The sequence below is a fragment of the Xiphophorus maculatus genome, chromosome 6 (genome assembly GCF_002775205.1).
Source record: "Xiphophorus maculatus strain JP 163 A chromosome 6, X_maculatus-5.0-male, whole genome shotgun sequence".
NCBI classification, from domain to species: domain Eukaryota; kingdom Metazoa; phylum Chordata; class Actinopteri; order Cyprinodontiformes; family Poeciliidae; genus Xiphophorus; species Xiphophorus maculatus.
This window is the reverse complement of record NC_036448.1, coordinates 8,810,132-8,827,835: the sequence shown is the minus strand read 5'-3', so window position 1 is coordinate 8,827,835 and position 17,704 is coordinate 8,810,132. Positions and strand designations below refer to the sequence as shown.

The 17,704-nt window shown below is 40.6% G+C and overlaps 1 protein-coding gene across 4 annotated transcripts; it reads left to right on the top strand.

Annotated features, from left to right (window-relative positions):
• Positions 1-273: 273 nt before the first annotated feature.
• Positions 274-17,679, top strand: LOC111608849 (xin actin-binding repeat-containing protein 1-like). Of its 4 annotated transcripts, XM_023335240.1 has the most exons (9): positions 274-364; positions 840-984; positions 1,065-1,119; positions 1,764-2,054; positions 2,270-2,348; positions 8,385-8,536; positions 8,688-8,732; positions 10,535-14,962; positions 15,396-15,538. In XM_023335240.1, exons 2-9 carry the CDS (start codon positions 860-862, stop codon positions 15,396-15,398), a joined length of 5,178 nt encoding a protein of 1,725 aa, XP_023191008.1. In that variant the 5' UTR covers positions 274-364; positions 840-859; the 3' UTR covers positions 15,399-15,538. The 4 variants fall into 4 exon arrangements, with proteins under 4 accessions (XP_023191008.1, XP_023191005.1, XP_023191004.1 ...); XM_023335237.1 differs by having other exon boundaries at positions 8,691-8,732; positions 10,535-17,679; XM_023335236.1 differs by having other exon boundaries at positions 10,535-17,679.
• Positions 17,680-17,704: the final 25 nt, after the last annotated feature.

Sequence of the window (17,704 nt, the reverse complement as noted above, 5' to 3'; positions counted from 1 at the left end):
TTATAGGAAGTATTCAAACGCACACCACACTTTTCAGGCTAGTAATTGCAAAGAACCTTGAAAACCATTGCTTTGTTCTTTCTTTTCACAATTCTTAGCCCCTTCTTTGCTCTATTACACAAAATGCTCTGACGTTTGTGGTTGTGGCGACAAAATGTGGATCAGATAAATTCATCAGGTGATGCCGTGATAAAAAAAAAAAGTCATTTCCGTATGTTCCTGTATCACAAGGTATGAATGGACTTTGGCCACCAGAAATTGCCGTGTCTTGTGAGAGATGCTCCAAAAGGCACAACTCAGGCAGACGGACAGCAACACGCAAGTGGCTGCCTCGTCTTCTTCTTTGTCATCTTCCACTCCTCGGGTATGAGCTTTTCGTTGGAATTGTCAGATAATTGTCGTGTCATAAATGGTGTTGTAGCTGCATGCTTCTAGAAATTAATTTATACTGAACTTCTAAAGAGTTATGTAAATGTTTATTTATTTATTTATTAAAAGCAGCATAGAGCTTTGTCTTTACTTAACTTACTCACACCGTGTTTTTGGAAAGACTTTTAAATCATTCGCTGTTTGTGCAGTGAGATGCAGTGAGATGCAGCTTGATTTGCAGTGGAAGTGACCAAGTTTATAAACATTAACGGAGTCATATGACCGTCAGAGTCTGAGCCTGTTACAGAGTAACTCCAGTAAAGTTAAACCTCAGCTTTATGATTGATTGGTAATGCTTTTTGGGGGGATTTTCATTCAAGCAATCGATCAAAATGACATTGATCGGCTGTAAATGTACAGAGGGCATGATCGGTAGTAAAATGTTTGAACTTTTCTTTCCTCGTTGGTAGCTGTTGGTAGAGACACTGCGATGGAGACGTTTGGCCTGAGGAGGACTCAGTCCCTCAAGAGTCTCTCCGGGACTCAGGAACGATCACGGGTCGCATCATCGACAGCAAACTGGAACAGGAAGTCTGTCTCCCAGCTGGTGCAGCAGTAAGTCCACACTCGGCGAAGACATTCCTACAATCCAGAAAATGTCAAAACATTAATTTGCCTATTTCCCCCCACAACAGTTACCAAAGCTGTGCAGACCTAAGGAGTTCAGAAAAAGCAGAGCAAGGATTTGAGGTAGGGCTCAAACGATTAATCGGATTAATTGATTATTGAAATTACTGTCAACTAATGTAATAAACAATTAATCGTTAACTGGAGTTAGAAAAAAGCCCATTTGCTAAAAGAACAACACCTTCAAAGCAATAATTAAGCCAAAATTTTGAAAAAGATATATACATCTCACATTTAAGATGAAAAAAAAACCTTGTTTGCAAGGAACTTCCAGTCAAAACTCATAAATGCTACAGCTTGACTCTGTATTGGTTTTCAGTCGAGCAGAAAAGCTTGACCCTTTCATATGTTGATGTGCAAAGTATAGAGCTGCAGATGCATCTTTTATTACCAAAGATCAAGTGATCACTAAAGGAATGCTATGTTAAAATAAACATTTTTAGGCAGTTAAATGTTTATTTTGCCATTTAAATAATGAACTGAATTAGTTGCCATTCCAATGTATTCCTAATATTGAATAAAAAAGCTTAAGTGATTAAGTGGAAAATCAGTAGAATGTGTCAATTTATCTGATCCAATTAAATGATTATCACAATTATCAAAAGAATAATCGATTACTCAAATTAGCTGCAGCCCTAATCTGAGGCTAGACTCTCATTATTGCGACAAAAAAAAAAACCCACCTAAAAATCATTGCGTGTCTTCAGGAGTCAGTAACCTGTGTGGACAGTCGCTGGAGGAGGCTGGACAGCAGGGACTCTGGGAGCTTCTGGACTAATCTGTCCAGGAGTCGCTCCATGGACTTCCTCCCGCAGAGAGAGACTTCTGGCACCAGAGCTCTGCGGGCGCTGTTCGAGTCCAAGGCCAGCCTGCAGCAGGACTACCACAGCGGCCTTGGGCTGAACTCCCCGTCCACAAGCGTCGGTAAAGCAGCTGGAAACTGTCCTCTGCAGGACTGGAGGAGCTACAACACCTCTCCGAAGGAAAATACGATTCAGGTAAGAGACTGTGGCTGTTGAGAAAATATGGAGCTGGCCTAAACAAAGTAGTGCCTACCTATTATGCTCCCTGAAACAGGATAGTCTAAGCCACTCTAACTAACTATAAGTTTTATTTAAAAAGCCCCAAAACTTTATGCTTTGTCTTAATAGTGGACAGTAAGTGAGATCAGAACATGAATGACAGATTAACTACACTTCTTGTCCACCCACAGAGAACGACCCAGGTGGACGGTCGAAAGGCTCCGAATGGCCTCCAAGAGAGTTACAGACCCACGTCCAGACACACAAACGGTGAGCGGAGCCATTTCATATTGTGTGTATCCTCACTGACATCCAAGAAGACAGGCGGGATCCGTGTCTGAACCCCCTGAAAACCATGATTTATATGCATACCTGGGTGTGTCAGTGTGCAACCAGCTCCTTTAAAATACAGTTAATGTGTCTGTTCTTAGAAATATGGTGGCACTGCAGCGCTTTAATATCTAGATTTACTCAGCATATCAAATAGATCTATGTTTAGATTTTAGCAAATACGTCACAATCCGCCTTAGTGAGATTTAAAGTGTCATGGGATGAGTCTTGAAAACGGTTGTTGAGCGGTGACCCCTGTGCTGGGGAAGGGGGGAAAAGCTAAATAAAGACAAGGATGTTGTGGTGTAGGTGCATAGCTATGTGTCCTGCACACAGGCTCAAGATAGGAGTGAGGCCATCGCCGACAGCTCTGTCCGCCATGCAGACCTTGGCCCTGTGAGCAGTGGAACTGAAATTGCTTAGGTACTCTGACGTCTTCGCCCTGCGATGTTGGTTAGTATGAGTAAGGGAAAGGCAGAAGGGTTGAGTGGGCATTTAAAGGCACGATGTGCTGTCTGAAAAACAAAAACATAAAAAAATTGGGATGTTAAAAATTCTTACCAACAACAGGAGAAAAGTATCCTTATTCAGGACCTGCTGAAAGTATTCAGAATGTTTATTTTTTATCTATTTGTTTTTTTATCAATGTTCCACTTCTTAAATTTTTCACAACAAATTCTTTTAGCTATTCCTCCCCCCCCCCCCCCAGGTTTGTTAGCATCTGGCTAACGATTTGAATTAGCTACAGACTTACAAGGGCCTAGTCAGTCGCTAACCAAAATACAATTCAATTCCATTGAAAAATAATCTATTGATCCCAAAGGGAAAATAAATGCTGTTGTAACTCATATTAATAAAAAAAAACCTCAGAGTTATTGTAGATGGTGATGGAAGCTCTCCTGCAGCAGTCTGTGTTACAGCGAATTTGAAGAAGACAGATTAAAAAACATAGTTTTTTTTATAACCTACTTCTATAACGTCTTCGAAATTCATATTGCTCTCCATCCCAGCCGACTAAGCTTGACCTATTTTGTAAAGAATAACGTATAAAAATTCCTCCTTTAGATCTGGGAAGCTGATAGGGTCACACCCGGAAAGACGTGCAGCTGTAACTGCATCAAAAGCTGATTCTAAAAAGTGTCGACTCAGGGTGGCATTGTGTTGATCTGTCACATATAATGCTAATAAAATACATTAAAACTTTTGACTGTATCGTGATAAAATGTAACGAAACTCACAGAACGAATATTTTTGCAAGGCCCTGAATCTGTCGGACCGTTAGTACCCTCGACCACTCTCTACCAAAATAGAGCCTTCCGTGACTTCCCGTGTGTTATTTTAACATGCTCACCCGCATCCACCACACACACACACACACACGCACACACACACACACACACACACACACACACACACATACGGTCCCACCCAGAGCCCGTAATAGTGGGTGACAATGTAGCTGTGGGAAAGGGAGGTGGTGGGGTGTCCCAGTCTGTCAGTGACCAACAGGGGTGACTGAGTCAGGCCCGTAGCAGCAGCCAGCCCACTGTCCCAAAATAGCCAAAGTTGTAACGCTGGGACAGATAAAAATCAGCTGTCCTCGAGAGCTCAGGACTAGAAAGGTTCAGTCAGCGGCTGGCAGGAAGAGAGGAGACAGGCTAGGCAACACATCGCAGGAGCTTGAGCGTTTAGATAGCAGAGACACACGGGGAGGTGAACAAGGCTGGACAGTGTTTCTGTGAGTATACGTTCAATTAGACTGAATGGGAGATGATGATAGACCAATGTGAATATGTACCAAGAGAAGTTATATAAAAGAAAAAATCTTAGTAGTTGTGTTTTTGTCATTTGGCCCAGGGTGCTGATGAAATATTTAGTGGGAAGCCGATTTGTCCGTTTCTAATGTGTGTTTTGCTGTATTTGGCCAGCAAATAAGGATTTCCTTCTCTCAGTGCATAAACCATATAACACATGCAAATGCAGAATCTAATCTAATCTAATTAGTTCATGATTATTCTACTCCTATTTATGAATACAAAGACTGGCATTAATCAGATATTCAGACGGGGTCTTTCAGTGCGATGCACTGATCAGCGTTTTGTGGCTAAATTAGAATCTTTAGTTGTTCCAAAACGTTTACCTGATTCTGATCTGTATGTAACTGTAGCTCTCAGTAGGAGCTGCTGCATAAGAAGATAATTGAACAATGCAGCGAAATATTTTTTCTTTCCTTCCTTCGTTGAACCATCATGAATTACTTTTTGGAAGAAGCAATGTCATACTGCTGTGTGAGAGCATTGACTGTAAAACAGGGTTACTCTGTAATTTTACAACAAGAAAAACATTTTGTTGTTATCAACAGTTTAAACTATCTTTAACATCGCACAATAGCAACTAGCCCAGCCAGCATGCTTAAAATGCTAGCTGTGTTTGTCGCCTTGAGAATGTAGACTGCTACCGTCACTTTCTATTACCACAAAAACAACGAAACAGGGCAAGTTTGCTGTTCTGTATCGAACCTTCCTGTTTTCTATTGAAAGTCTTGCTCTCTCAGAGATTGAATGAACTGCAGACATGTTGTAGAAAGTACAATTTCCCTTTAAATTTGCTGCTTCTTCCGAACACATGTGAAGCACCTCGCTGTCTTTGAATCCTCATCCCTCAGTAAGATCTTTCACATCTACATGTTTTAGATCGTGGCTTTCTGTTGATGTTTATTTACTGTCCCAACCGGCAGGTAGATGTTATTGACAAGTTTTGGACCAGTTGGTCACAGAGTTGGGTAGTAACTAGTTACATTTAGTCAGTTACATTTGCAGTACTTAAGTAACTTTTTGGAAAAGAATAAAAACTTGTAGGAGTGTTTTTACTACGCTGTACTTTTTACCTTTACTTGAGTAATTTTATTATGACGCATCACTGTTTTTGCTTCAGTAAAATTTCTGGATTCTCTACCCACTAATTAGTAAGTTCACTGAATGAAGAACAAACATGTTTTAACCAAAATATCACCACAGACTTAGACACACATCTGTAGTTTTTGTTAAAGTTTTATCCTTTATCTTTCTATTGAAAGAAATTCATTTAGAAAAAATGTCTCTTTTGCTTGATTTTGTTATTTTTGCAATCATGTCACCTATATGAATTATTTTCAATTTGGTCTTTAAAATACCAAAATTTCCACATAATTTTATATTTTGGTCCGTATTATGATGTAATTTTAAAATATTAAATTATCAATATTTTGAACAGTTAATACTTGAGTAGACTTTTTTTTAACCAAATAATTGTTTAGTCTTACTTGAGTAATATCTTCAATTGCTATTTTTACTTATATTTAAGTGAAAATATGTTGAAGTAGTACTACTCTACTTGGCTATTCTTTCCACCTGTGGCTGGTCAACATTCATGGCCCAATTAGGCTGAAAGCTGCAGATTTGGTTCATTATTTGTAGATATTACCTTAAAGTAAGAGTAGTAAACCCCACCTTTGCTTATATTAATGGGAGCTACACAGTGATATGTTATGTATGTGTTAATTAGATAGTGAGGAATCCATCCAGATGAGCAGTTTTTCTTTTCCCTTAGTGTTAAGGATTTTACTGCAGTCTGTGAATGGGGCAACAATCCTGAACAGCTGATGGCGGGGAAGGTGGTGAAGAACAAATAGCAACTGCAATTCACCGCCACTTGCACAGCTGCCAGTCGTCAACACCCACCCATCAATGTGACACTAATAGCTCCTTTCCATTCCCGGGGAAATGGCTGTAAAGATGTGGGAATCACATAGAACGTGCTCAGATTTCCTACAGTCCCTAAAGCCATCAAGCTTTTAATCTGTGTTGATTTGATACCAAGATGTTTTGTGAACACACCGGCGATGGGTGACCTCAGAGTTTGATGGACCAGGATTTCAACACGCAAGGCCTTCGGTGACTTCATTCTTTCTGTCCACTCATGTATGAAAATGCTTTAAGTCCAGGATCGTGAGAGGCGCCAGCTCGCGGGTCCATCCTTTTGTCCTGTGAGGGCTTAATGGGTGACAAGCGAGGTGTGTTTCAATCTGGCCATTAGTTACACATGGGTGGTCTGTGCAGCACCCCTAGTTGTTGGACTTTAAACTTACGGTGATGTTTGATCTGTTTCATTTAGCTAAAATCGTTGTTGTAAACACTTAAAGGTAACACTTTGAATTCAGATTTTTGAAGTAAGTTTCTGCTGAGAGTAGTTTCTGCTAGTTTTAAGAGCTTTATGTTGTTGTCACATTTTCATTCAACAGTTTGTTACACAGAAGCCAATAATTATTTATGCAGGAAGTGAAGCTAGGAGGTGGTGCGCATCCAAACATCGTACTGTGTGAAACATATAATGAAACATCTGATGCAGTTCCGGTCAAAGTACAGACCTACCAGGAACTAAAGCAGTGTAAAAAGCAATAAAATACACTGGATTACTTTTATATCCATTGCAAAGGTGAGTAGAGTATCCAGACATTGTACTCAAGTAAGAGTAGCACTACTTTAACATATCGTTATTCTTGTAAAAATAAAAACCAGCCGTCCAAGAGATTACTCAAGTATTTAGTAAAAAGGGCTTCTCATGTCCTGAGTAACTGATCAGTTTACATTATCAGATGGACCAAAATATAAAGTTATGTGGAAATGTTGGTATTTAAAGACCAAAGTGAAAATAATTTATATGAATAGCATAAGTACAAAAATAACAAAATCAGGCAAAAGGCAAATTTTTTCCCAAATCTATTTTTTTCAATGTAAAACTTATGAAATTTGGAGATGTGGGTCTGTGCTTGGCAATGCTTTGGTTAGAACAAGATTCTGGCCGCTTTCATCTAGGGAAATTACTCCCAGTAAGTAGAATTTTTACTCACGTAAGAGCAGTGATACTTCATAAAAAAATACTTAAGTAAAAGTAAAAAGTACAATGCAATAAAAATACTCCTAATAGTACATTTTATTCCCAAAAAGTTACTTGAATAAATGTAAGTAGTTACTACCCAACTCAGATCCATTGTCTGTTCTGTTTTTTGGGTTTTACACAGGAAGATAATTCATCCTCCTCCTTAAATAACCGCAAAAAGCATATTTGACAGTTTTCTAAAGGTTCATAAATTAGGTTTGCATGGACTGAGATCTTTCAAGACGTTGGAAGTACATTTTGGTCTCTGCCCCTACCAAACCAGTTTTAGCTTCAGGCTTCAGGTCCAACTAAACTACATTCATGCTAAGCAAAGGATCCAAGAGAAGTATCCACTGCAGACAGGATAATACTGCTCACACCTTTTTGCAGGACCTCTCCTAAAAAAGCTTGACTATCCGTTTATCTCAGTTTGTTGTGTCTTTTCTTAAAGCGACAGGCTACAAATTCAGCTGTTGTGTTTTTAAAAAAAGTGAAGATCTCATTGTAATCTTCAGGTACAAAAACACGACTGATCTCATTTCTGGGATTCTTACGAGGTCAAGCCGTTGCATTCCTCGGGTCAGGTGCTAAACGTTTGACGGCAGAGAGCGCACGCTGAAAAATGCGCAAACATTCTGGGACACTCCAGCTGAGCTAGCAGTTGTTGTTTTTTGTCCCTCCTGAGCTCCATAGACAGTCCATGGCATGCAGTCCGGTGACGGTCTGAGGCAGCAGGAACGCTGCACTGGCATATTTAGGATCAAAGTCTTTAGAAGAAGATTTGCCTATTAAGAAATACTCCTATTTTCACTAAATGATGCAGAATGCACAAGCTTTTGTGAGTCCATCTGAAGCTGCAGCAGAGACTAGATGGATGCCTTTGTCACCATGACACCGTGAGGGGAATCCAAAAATAAAACCTGTCATCATGAAACGTCTCACAGACCAGAGACACAGACTGTCGCCCGAGTTTTATCCAACTTTTAAAGTGGATGTCCAAACAACTAAACATCTTAATTCAAGGTGAAAATAAAGTTGATGGGGTTTTTTTCTCTGCAGATGATAAATATAGTCCATCACTGAGCAAAGGAGGCACTTCCACAGGACAATCCAGAGATAGGACATCTACTTCCTCCTCAGTCAAAGACAGACTGGCTCTATATCTGTCGAGAACAGCGGCCATCGACTCGGTGGGCGGCTCAGAACAGCCAGTGAGTTCCTGAAATGCTTCTCATTCCTCCCCATATAACAAGAGCGCTGGTTCCAGAAGAGAATCATTAGAACAGCCCAATGATTTTAAAAATACATGTTTGGCTCACATTTATTGTGTTTTACTGTCCTGAGTTGTTCTTTTGTGTTCAGCAGGAATTCAGAGGAACTCCACGAACGAAGACTAAAACCAGCAAGGTAGTTTGTCGTTTAATTCGCATCTCTTATTCAGTAGTATGTTTCCTCACTAATGTGTGCTGTGTTTCTTTTCCCCGCATGACATATTAAACATCATAAGAATAAAAAATTATTATTACTATTTAATACAACAGAAAAGGTGTTTAATCACAAAGCATGTATGGCAGCTTTATTTTGCATGGGAAAGAAATATTGAATAAAAAGGCAAACTTAATCTGAAACTTAAAACCATAATAAGGATCATTTTCATATTTGGAGATTTTTTTTTATCAAATTATAAATTCTAAATGTACTTATCTGTCTTTCTGCAAAACCAGAAAGTCCAGAAAACACATTTGAACTAAATGTAAAACTAAACAAGTATATTTGTAGTTAATGAACCAAATATCATAAATAGGTAAATATATAACAGAAGTTTTCAACTGTCTTATGTAGCTTTACTAAAGAGGCATGATACTAAGAAGACACCAGGCTACCCTTGAAATTTTATGAAAAGAAAATTAAAGGAAATTAAAATGAAAAACCGTCATACATTACATGGAGAGATAAAAAAAAAAAAAAAGAAAACCTTTTTGTCAAACATTTGCATTGGATCCATATCTGATTTGGAGACCATCAGATCTGATTTGAATTTGGTTTAAATATCAGTGAGCTTTCTTTATTAATCTATGAAATGAAATGTGGGTGAAGCATCCATTAGTTAATGCACAGGTGTGAAACTGAAGGCCCAGGGCCAAATCTGGCCCGCTGTAGCTTTTTATGTGGCCCTCTAGACGCCACATTACATCAATAAGTCTGCAAAACTCACACAAAATCAACAAATTTGCATATTTTCTTCTAATCTTACTGCAAGTTTTCTCAAAATTGGTCGAAAACATTGTATTGAAGTGTAATACTTCAATCCAATGTCTCAACCTTCAAGTTATAGCTGACATGGTGAGTAATAAGAAATGACATTCAACATCACATATTAGCACAAATATCATAAAAATTCTAAATCTGTAATTTTGATTGCACCCCCCCCTCCACTAAAATAAATCACAAAATTGTGGAGGAACAGCTATTTATTGATATTTTAACAGTTTAATATATTCTGGCACAACCGGCCCTTTAAGAACATTTAGATTTGATATGGCCCAAAATGAAAATGACTTTGAAACCCCTGAATTAATGCATTTAAGCCAAAATCTTTTATTCCCTCTGCATATATAGATTTACCATAATTTTTAACCAACCAAAAAGTTTGATGTCTGTCTGGAAATGAGACCGGCATCTATCAAAAGATATCAAAGTAAAGAGGGTCTTAACTAAAAAAAAAACTAAAAAAAACACATGATTTATCTTTGATTGTGAGCTCTATGGTCTTTGAAGTTGGAAGGACTTCATGTCATCACCCTAATCTTTAGCTCGCTCCCTAGATTCTAGATCAGGTTCAGTCAGAAGAAACATGTTGGCAAAATGCTGCCAGGGCTATATATCATTTCAGGCTTAACTATACAATAAAGAAAAGAAGAAAAAAAAAGTCTATTTTGGTCTCAAAACCTCAGATACGACTTACCTCCTGTAAGTCATATCGAATGTTCTGGATGTGTGTAAACTGTGCCTACTAACAACTATTGAGTCTTTTCTTAACTTTGGTGTGATAGAAGATGGTTTGCTGTGAAAAACTACATATAAACATAATAAAAGGTAAAGTATGGCTCCCATAACTACATATACATTCTCAATATGTTTATTTGTAATACAGTTTTTGACGATTTTAATCCTTATACTGTTCCATCTGTCTTTTTATGTATTTCAAGATGGCTGATGCAGAAAGGAAAATCACAGTTTCACAACCATTTCATGAGGAAGATGATTTGCCTCCTCCTCCACCTCCTCCTGTCCCACCCAGACCCTTTGACTATGAAGGGCCAATGACTCTGAGTAGCCTCCCTTTGCCTCCACCTAAAGAAACCTTCTCCTCGTTCTACCAGCAACGGCAGAAGAGTGAGCTGAAGAGGCTCTACAAACATATCCACCCCAACCTGCAAGCAAGTCTTGACGATGCTGTCGATGATGAGATAATGCAAGCAGTGCAGGCAGAAAACACTCAGGCAGCAGACGCAGCTTATCAGGGAGAAGTTCAGTCCATGAGGTGGATCTTTGAAAACTGGACTCTCGACAATATCGGAGATCCTCACGAAACTAAGAAACTCTTGGATACAGAGGAATTAAAAGGCGGAGACGTCAGAAGCACCTCTACGATGTTTGAGCACATTGACAGCACCCAACACATGACGACTAAAAGACAAACGTCCGTCAGAGGGGATGTGAGAACGTCCACATGGTTGTTTGAAACTCAACCTTTAGATGCTCTAAGTAAATCCAAAGCTGACGAAGGTGAACTGGTAGAGGCCCTTCTGAAAGAACCCATTCAGTCTGGCGATGCAAGAGGGGCTCGACTTCTTTTTGAGTCCAAACCACTGAGCGACTTGGGCCGGTGCAATTCCATCGAAGACTGTAGCGTCCTGAAACTGAAATCTGAGCTTCAGGAGCAGAGAGGCGATGTCAGGAAAACCTTGAAGCTGTTTGAGACAGAACCTTGCTGTGCCATCAGAGACAACAGCGGCAATATCCACGAGATTAAATCCATCTGTAGGGAGGAGATAAATAGTGGCAAACTCAACACTGTCCGGTGGCTTTTTGAAACCCAGCCTTTGGACACGGTCGATAAAGGAAGCGATGGAGTGAAAATCATCCGGGGTATATCGCTGGAGGAAGGGCACAGAGAAGGCGTCGACCAGAAAAGGTGGATGTTTGAAACTCAGTCGTTTGACACGATTACAGAGGTTTCAGGAGTAGATACGTTTCATGGAGTAGATGCCGGCAATGCAGGCGAAGCTAATGTTGTCAACAAAAAGAAGCTGTTTGAGACGCAACCCAGGGCAGCCCTAGGAGAAAACTCTCTGGAGAGAGAAGCAATCATTGGGGGCGATGTCAAGTCTTCAATGTGGCTGTTTGAAACTCAGCCCATGCAGGCGCTCAGTGACAGCTGCAATGCGGCGCGTCTGAAGAAAATCAGTCTGTCAGCTGAAGAACAAGGGGAAGTGAAAGGCAAAAAGCTCATGTTTGAAAATGTCAGCTTTCAAAAGAATACTTTGTTTAAAGAACAAGAGATTGAAAAGGGGGATGTGACGGGGTTCAAGCAACTTTTTGAGACGATCCCCTTAAGTCAAATTGCTCAGCTGGAACAGCAGATGGCTGAGAGGCAGGAAACCAACAAGGCAGTGATGGAGACCAGCCCTCTATATGCAATAAAAGATAGTTCTGGAAACCTTCATGAGGTCACGACAGTCAGCCGGGAGGAATTCATCAATGGGAAAGTCAAAAACTACAAGTGGTTGTTTGAGACCAAGCCTTTAGATCAGCTGGGAGATGGAAAAGATGTTGAGATTATCAAAGGCATCACCAGACAGGAGGACACTACAGGTGATGTTAAGACAGCAAAGTGGCTTTTTGAAACCCAGACCATTGATGGAATCCACTGCAAATTCAATAAAACAGAACAAAGCTCTTCGGCTGAAAAGGAGCCTTGCAAAGGTGATGTCAAGACCTGCAAATGGTTATTTGAGACACAACCAATGGATATGTTGTATGACAAAATGAAAAAAACCAAGGATAAAGACGCTGTCGACACAGATGTCAAGTCTATGACTTGGCTTTTTGAGTCACAACCCTTGGACACCATCAGAGATGGTGAGCCGAACAGCTTGAAGCTGTGCAGCACTAAGAGGGACTCTGTCAAACCAGAGGTTGCTGTTCAGACAGTCAAGCATCTATTCGAAACAGAAACTTTGGATCGGATAAAAAAAGAGTCAGATGCAGAACAAAACTTAAGATGCATCAGCCAGGTCAACTTTCAGTCAGGAGACGTGTCACGTGTCAAGGAACTTTTTGAGTCCCAATCTCTTGATGAAATTGGGTCAGAAATCATGTTAACAGCTGAGGGACAGAAGCAAGGTGAACACGTTGAAAAGGGTTCAGTGCATAAAGTTACATGGATGTTTGAGAACTGTCCTATGAACCAGATTAATCGAGACCAAGAAGAGCATGGAGTAAGCATGGAGGCAGTTGGAGTTCTTGAGACTGGAGATGTTCAAAACAAAAGGTTCATCTTCGAAACCTCTTCACTGGACAAAATCCAAAAGGAACCAACTGAGGAGAAGTCAGTGTCAGTGCAAGACCTTATGGGCAATGTTGATGTGAAATCCAGCACCATGATGTTTGAGTCTCTGCCTCTCTATGCCATCAGAGACAAAGAGGGGCAGTTTCATGAAGTGACCACTGTCAAAAAAGAAGAGGTCATGAGTGGTGACGTCAGAGGGGCAAGGTGGATGTTTGAGACAAAACCACTCGACGCCATCAAGACGGAGAATGAAGTTTATGTGATTCGAGCTGTTACACAAGAAGATGTCAAGAAAGGGGATGTAAAATCAGCCAGATGGAAGTTTGAGACGCAGCCTCTGGATTCCCTCACTGAACGAGATGAACCTCCTGTTTTTGTCACTGAAGACTTTGGAGGCAGCAGTGTCCAGCTGAACAAACAAATATTTGAATCTGAGCAATCGAACAAAACGTTTGTGAGAATGGTTAGTGTCACTGATGTGCAACGGGGCGATGTGAGGACCTCCACCTGGCTTTTTGAGAATCAGACCCTCGACAGTCTGAAAGGCGAACCTCAGGAGCAGAGTCCAGTCAAAACAGTCCACAGAGAAGACAACCAGAAGGGAGATGTGAAGCGCTGCACGTGGATGTTTGAATCTCAGCCACTGGACAAGATCAAGGAGTCCAAAGATACTTTAGCACAAGCCACCAAAGAGATACCCAAAGCTGATGTGAAGTGCACTACCTGGCTTTTCGAGACCACGCCTCTGGATAAAATCACTGCCAACAGTGTGGCTGACACGCTTTCATACCTGTATGAAATCAAATTTGTCCACTCCAATGGCATAATAATAGAAGAAAATGAAAGGAGGCATGTTAACATGGCAAAATACCTCCTGGAATCCAGCAAAGGTGTGCAAATTCAAAAAGAAGACATTGTTGCTGGCAACATTAGAAACATCATGTTGCAACTTCTGCTCAAACCAACAATCAAGCCACAAGTTACTCTTCTGAGAGAAGTCGAAAAGGGTCAAATCAACACCACTGTGGTGGAGCTGCCAGTCTTTGAGTCAACGACAGCTGCCAACATTGAGCGAGATCGAAGGATACAAAACATTGCTCAGATGATAGATGACTTGCTTGTTCAGGACAAGAATTTCAAAAAGGGAATTATAATGCAAGAGTCTGGAGAGGAAAGAGGAGAAATGTCCGTTTTTTCTTTAATCTGCAATAGTGAGATGAAAACTGAGAGTCATGTTATGGAAAGGGGAGATGTGAAAACTACAATCGGAAATCTCTTGGCTACTGCCAATAATCAGAGAGCTGCAACATTGTGTAGAGTGGATGAAAATGAAAAGGGCAATGTGAATTTATATAAAAGCTGCATTGAAAAGGGAGACCTTCATTACTTGAAGAGTCTTCATACTGAGGAATCTGAATTTGAAGCTGCTTGTGGCCTTTGGGTGAAGGAGCGAGTTGAAACAGTTCAGGGGGGTGTGCAGGAAGCAAAGAGAAACCTCTGCCAGCAAAAAGAGCAGGTTGAGAGAACCGTTTATGATGTTTTGCCAGGAGATGTAAAGAACACCAAAAAGGTTTTCTCAGCTGAGCCCTTTGTCAGTGTCGATTGCTGTATTCCAAGAGAAGAAATAATCCCAGGAGATGTGTCGTCAGCAAAGCAACAACTGGCTGCAAAGCAACCAGTGATTGTGGATAAAGAGGAAGTTGTACCTGGAGACATTAAGGCAACAATGGAATCATTAGAGCGTGCAAAACAGCAAAGCATGAGTGTGGAGCGGGAGATGATTAAACCCGGGACCATCTATGAAATGGACTTGTCAGCTCACGGTCCTGTAGACGAAGGAAGCCAACCACAGAAAGAAGTGATTGTATCTGGAGATGTGAGAGCAGCTAAAAAGTCCCTTGAAATGGCCAAGCAGCAAAGCATGCAGGTGGAGCGGGAGGTCATTGTTCCTGGAAAAATATATAATCTGGGGGTGTCGGTGCAGAAGGAAAGCTCTTCGACTGTGGCACAATCTACATGTTCGTCTTCCTCAAGATGCCAGCAAATCAAGACTTATCCACAGGTCAGTGATGCAGAGAAGGATCAGGAAAGCCACATTTCCTTTGAAAATTGTCAACCAAGTGCAGTTGTAGTCAGTAATTGTGCCCAGCAACCAATGCCTTTATTTGTAGGTTGTGATTTTAATGGTCAGACAACTGAAGATGAAATAGAAGAAGTCATTAGAGGAGATGTGAAGGCAGCCATTAGGTCTCTGCAGAGTGCAGCAACAGAGCAGAGGTTTGTAGATAAGGAAAATGTTGTGAGAGGAAATGTGCAGCTGGCTTTGGAGTCTCTTGAGAAATCTAGTGTAAATGTATCCAAGGGAGACTATAAAGCTGCAATGATATACAGGAATTCAGGCAGGACATGCCCAGGGAAGAGAAAGACTGTTCACAATCAGTGTGTTGTGGTGCCTATTCCTTTATCTGACACAACATTGTCTCCTTCAATTTCAGTAACCTGTGAAGGACAGCCAAGGAACCCAACACAGTTTTCACCCCATAACCCATTAGCAAATGGACCCTCTATATTACCCAGCTTGGAAAGAGTAACCTCACCTCCACTCATAGCAGAGAGCAAGAAACCAAAGAATCACAAGCCAGCATTACCACCAAAGCCACAATGGATAACAGTGGAAGCAGCAAACACCTCACCAACTTCTGCTCCCAAAGTCATCTGCCCCATTGACGACAACATGAATGCAGAGGTTTCTCCAAAACAAAGCCAGCAGTTTCCTATTCAATCTACAGACATGCCAAGTGAGGAAAGGAATGACGGAAGAATGCAGAGAGATGGTGATGAAGCACAAGGCTCACATTTGTCAAATGAAGATCAGCCAATTCAGTCTAACATTCAGATCAATAACACACAGCTCCAAATGCCACGCACGGAGAGGAAATCCAACATTCATCTAACAATGTCCAACAGTGACAAAATGCAAGTAGAAAGAAATGTGATCCAGAAAATAAATGCAGCTGAGGAGATTCAGATGTGCATGAAAAGCTATGCAGAAGATGGAAAACAGGAGATGAACATGAGCTTGAGGGCTGCTCTTAAGAACTTTGGAAAAAAGGACAGAGATGATTTGGACAAAAGAGTTTTGCCGTCCAAAAAGGTTAAAGTGAGTTATAATAATAGTAGTGATCCCAGGCAAATTAGCAATAATTTGCCTCAGCATCATGAACATGAACTTAGCCTTCCCAGACATCAACGCAAGACTGAAGTGGAAACATCACAAACTAATACGACAGGCGAAATAAATCATTCACAGCAAAATGACCTACAACAAAACAAGCAGGAGCTCTGGGATAACGTTGTTTTACGAGAGAAGAAAGTAAGAGAGACCAAGGAGGAAAGACTGCAAAGACTTTCAGTCCACAAAGATGAGATCATGAAAGAAAATGCGGAGACCGCCATGGAAATCTTTGATAATCTGAGGAAACGAGAAGAACTCAAAGGAATCCTGTCTCAGGTGCAGCAGATCGAAGGAGAGCAGTGCAGTGTTGATGCCACCTCCCTGAAGTCATTATACAGCAATGTCCCTCCTTGGATGGTCACGCCGAGAAATGCCAAGAAATGTAAAAAAGAAGAAAAGAAAGTTGCAGAATTACAGGACGATGATCTTGAAAGCATTTCCTCAGTTGAAAGTGCGTTTGAAGATCTTGAGAAAGCTAGCAAGGAGATAATGGAGCTGAAGGAACAGACATTAGCCAAACTTGTTGACATTGAAGAAACAATCAAAAAGGCACTGTACTCTGTTTCCAATCTGAAATCTGAAGCTGACATTGCAGGCTTGTCGGGACTCTTTGACGAATCTTTGAAATCTGAGCAACATTTTGAACCCGCCAATAGCATCAAGAAAATAAGCATAGTGTCGAGCAAGACCAATCCAAGTCCTAGAAGAGAGTCACCAGAGGAGCCCCAAAATGCAAACAGTAAGCCACTTATCAGACAGTCCTCCTCTCAGTCTTCACCATCATTCATCTCCATTCGCTCTGCAAGGAAGCCTCCTGAGCAACAAAAGCCAACCATGTCGACATTTAAACCAGACACAAAGAGTGCTCCGGGTGGCTGCCATGATGCAAAGCAAGATCTGGATTCCTCTGTTCTCGAGTCATCAAGTAGCGGTCCCAGCCAAGAACGCAAAGTCAGCGTGCTTGAAGTAAAGGCTGTTCCAGAGCAAAATACAGGAATAATTGGCACCAAGACTGTTAGCGAAACATACGAGGAGAGCGACAGCTTCGGCAACGTGTTTGTTTCTTCTGTGACTTCTACATTTGTAACTAATCAGCCCGATGGCAAAACGTCGGCTTTGTTTGAAGTAGTGGGAGGTCCTGCCAGGTATGAAGTGACGACATCGCCTTTAATGCAAAGATCCGGGCGTCCGTTCGAAGATAAAGTGTTGAGCAACGCCAAGCAGAATGAAACAGTGTTTGTAACATTCAGTCAACCGAAGCTAAAGAAATAAATAAATAAATGACTCAGTCCTGTAAATTCAGGAGACTTATTCCATTAGGGTGTGTATGTTGTATTTTCATGAAAGAATTTTGCCAAGTTTATTACAACAAAAATGTTAATTTTTAATAGCTAAACATTTGTTTTATAGTTGTTTTAATTTTTTGTACTGTAACCACCTGATAAAGTACTTGTTATGTTTGTCTATTAAAGCTAATAATAATGTACTTTTTGATGTGAAAATTGTCAAATAAATTAAAGTTTGAGAAATGGTAAAAGGACTTTTTATACTCCATAATTAGGAAACTAA

Excerpts from the sequence above, each read along its gene's own strand:
- LOC111608849 (XM_023335236.1), top strand. The coding sequence starts at position 860 with ATGGAGACGTTTGGCCTGAGGAGGACTCAGTCCCTCAAGAGTCTCTCC. Across the intron at positions 2,055-2,269 it reads CGAAGGAAAATACGATTCAG|AGAACGACCCAGGTGGACGG; the intron begins GTAAGAGACTGT and ends GTCCACCCACAG. Across the intron at positions 8,733-10,534 it reads CGAAGACTAAAACCAGCAAG|ATGGCTGATGCAGAAAGGAA; the intron begins GTAGTTTGTCGT and ends ATGTATTTCAAG.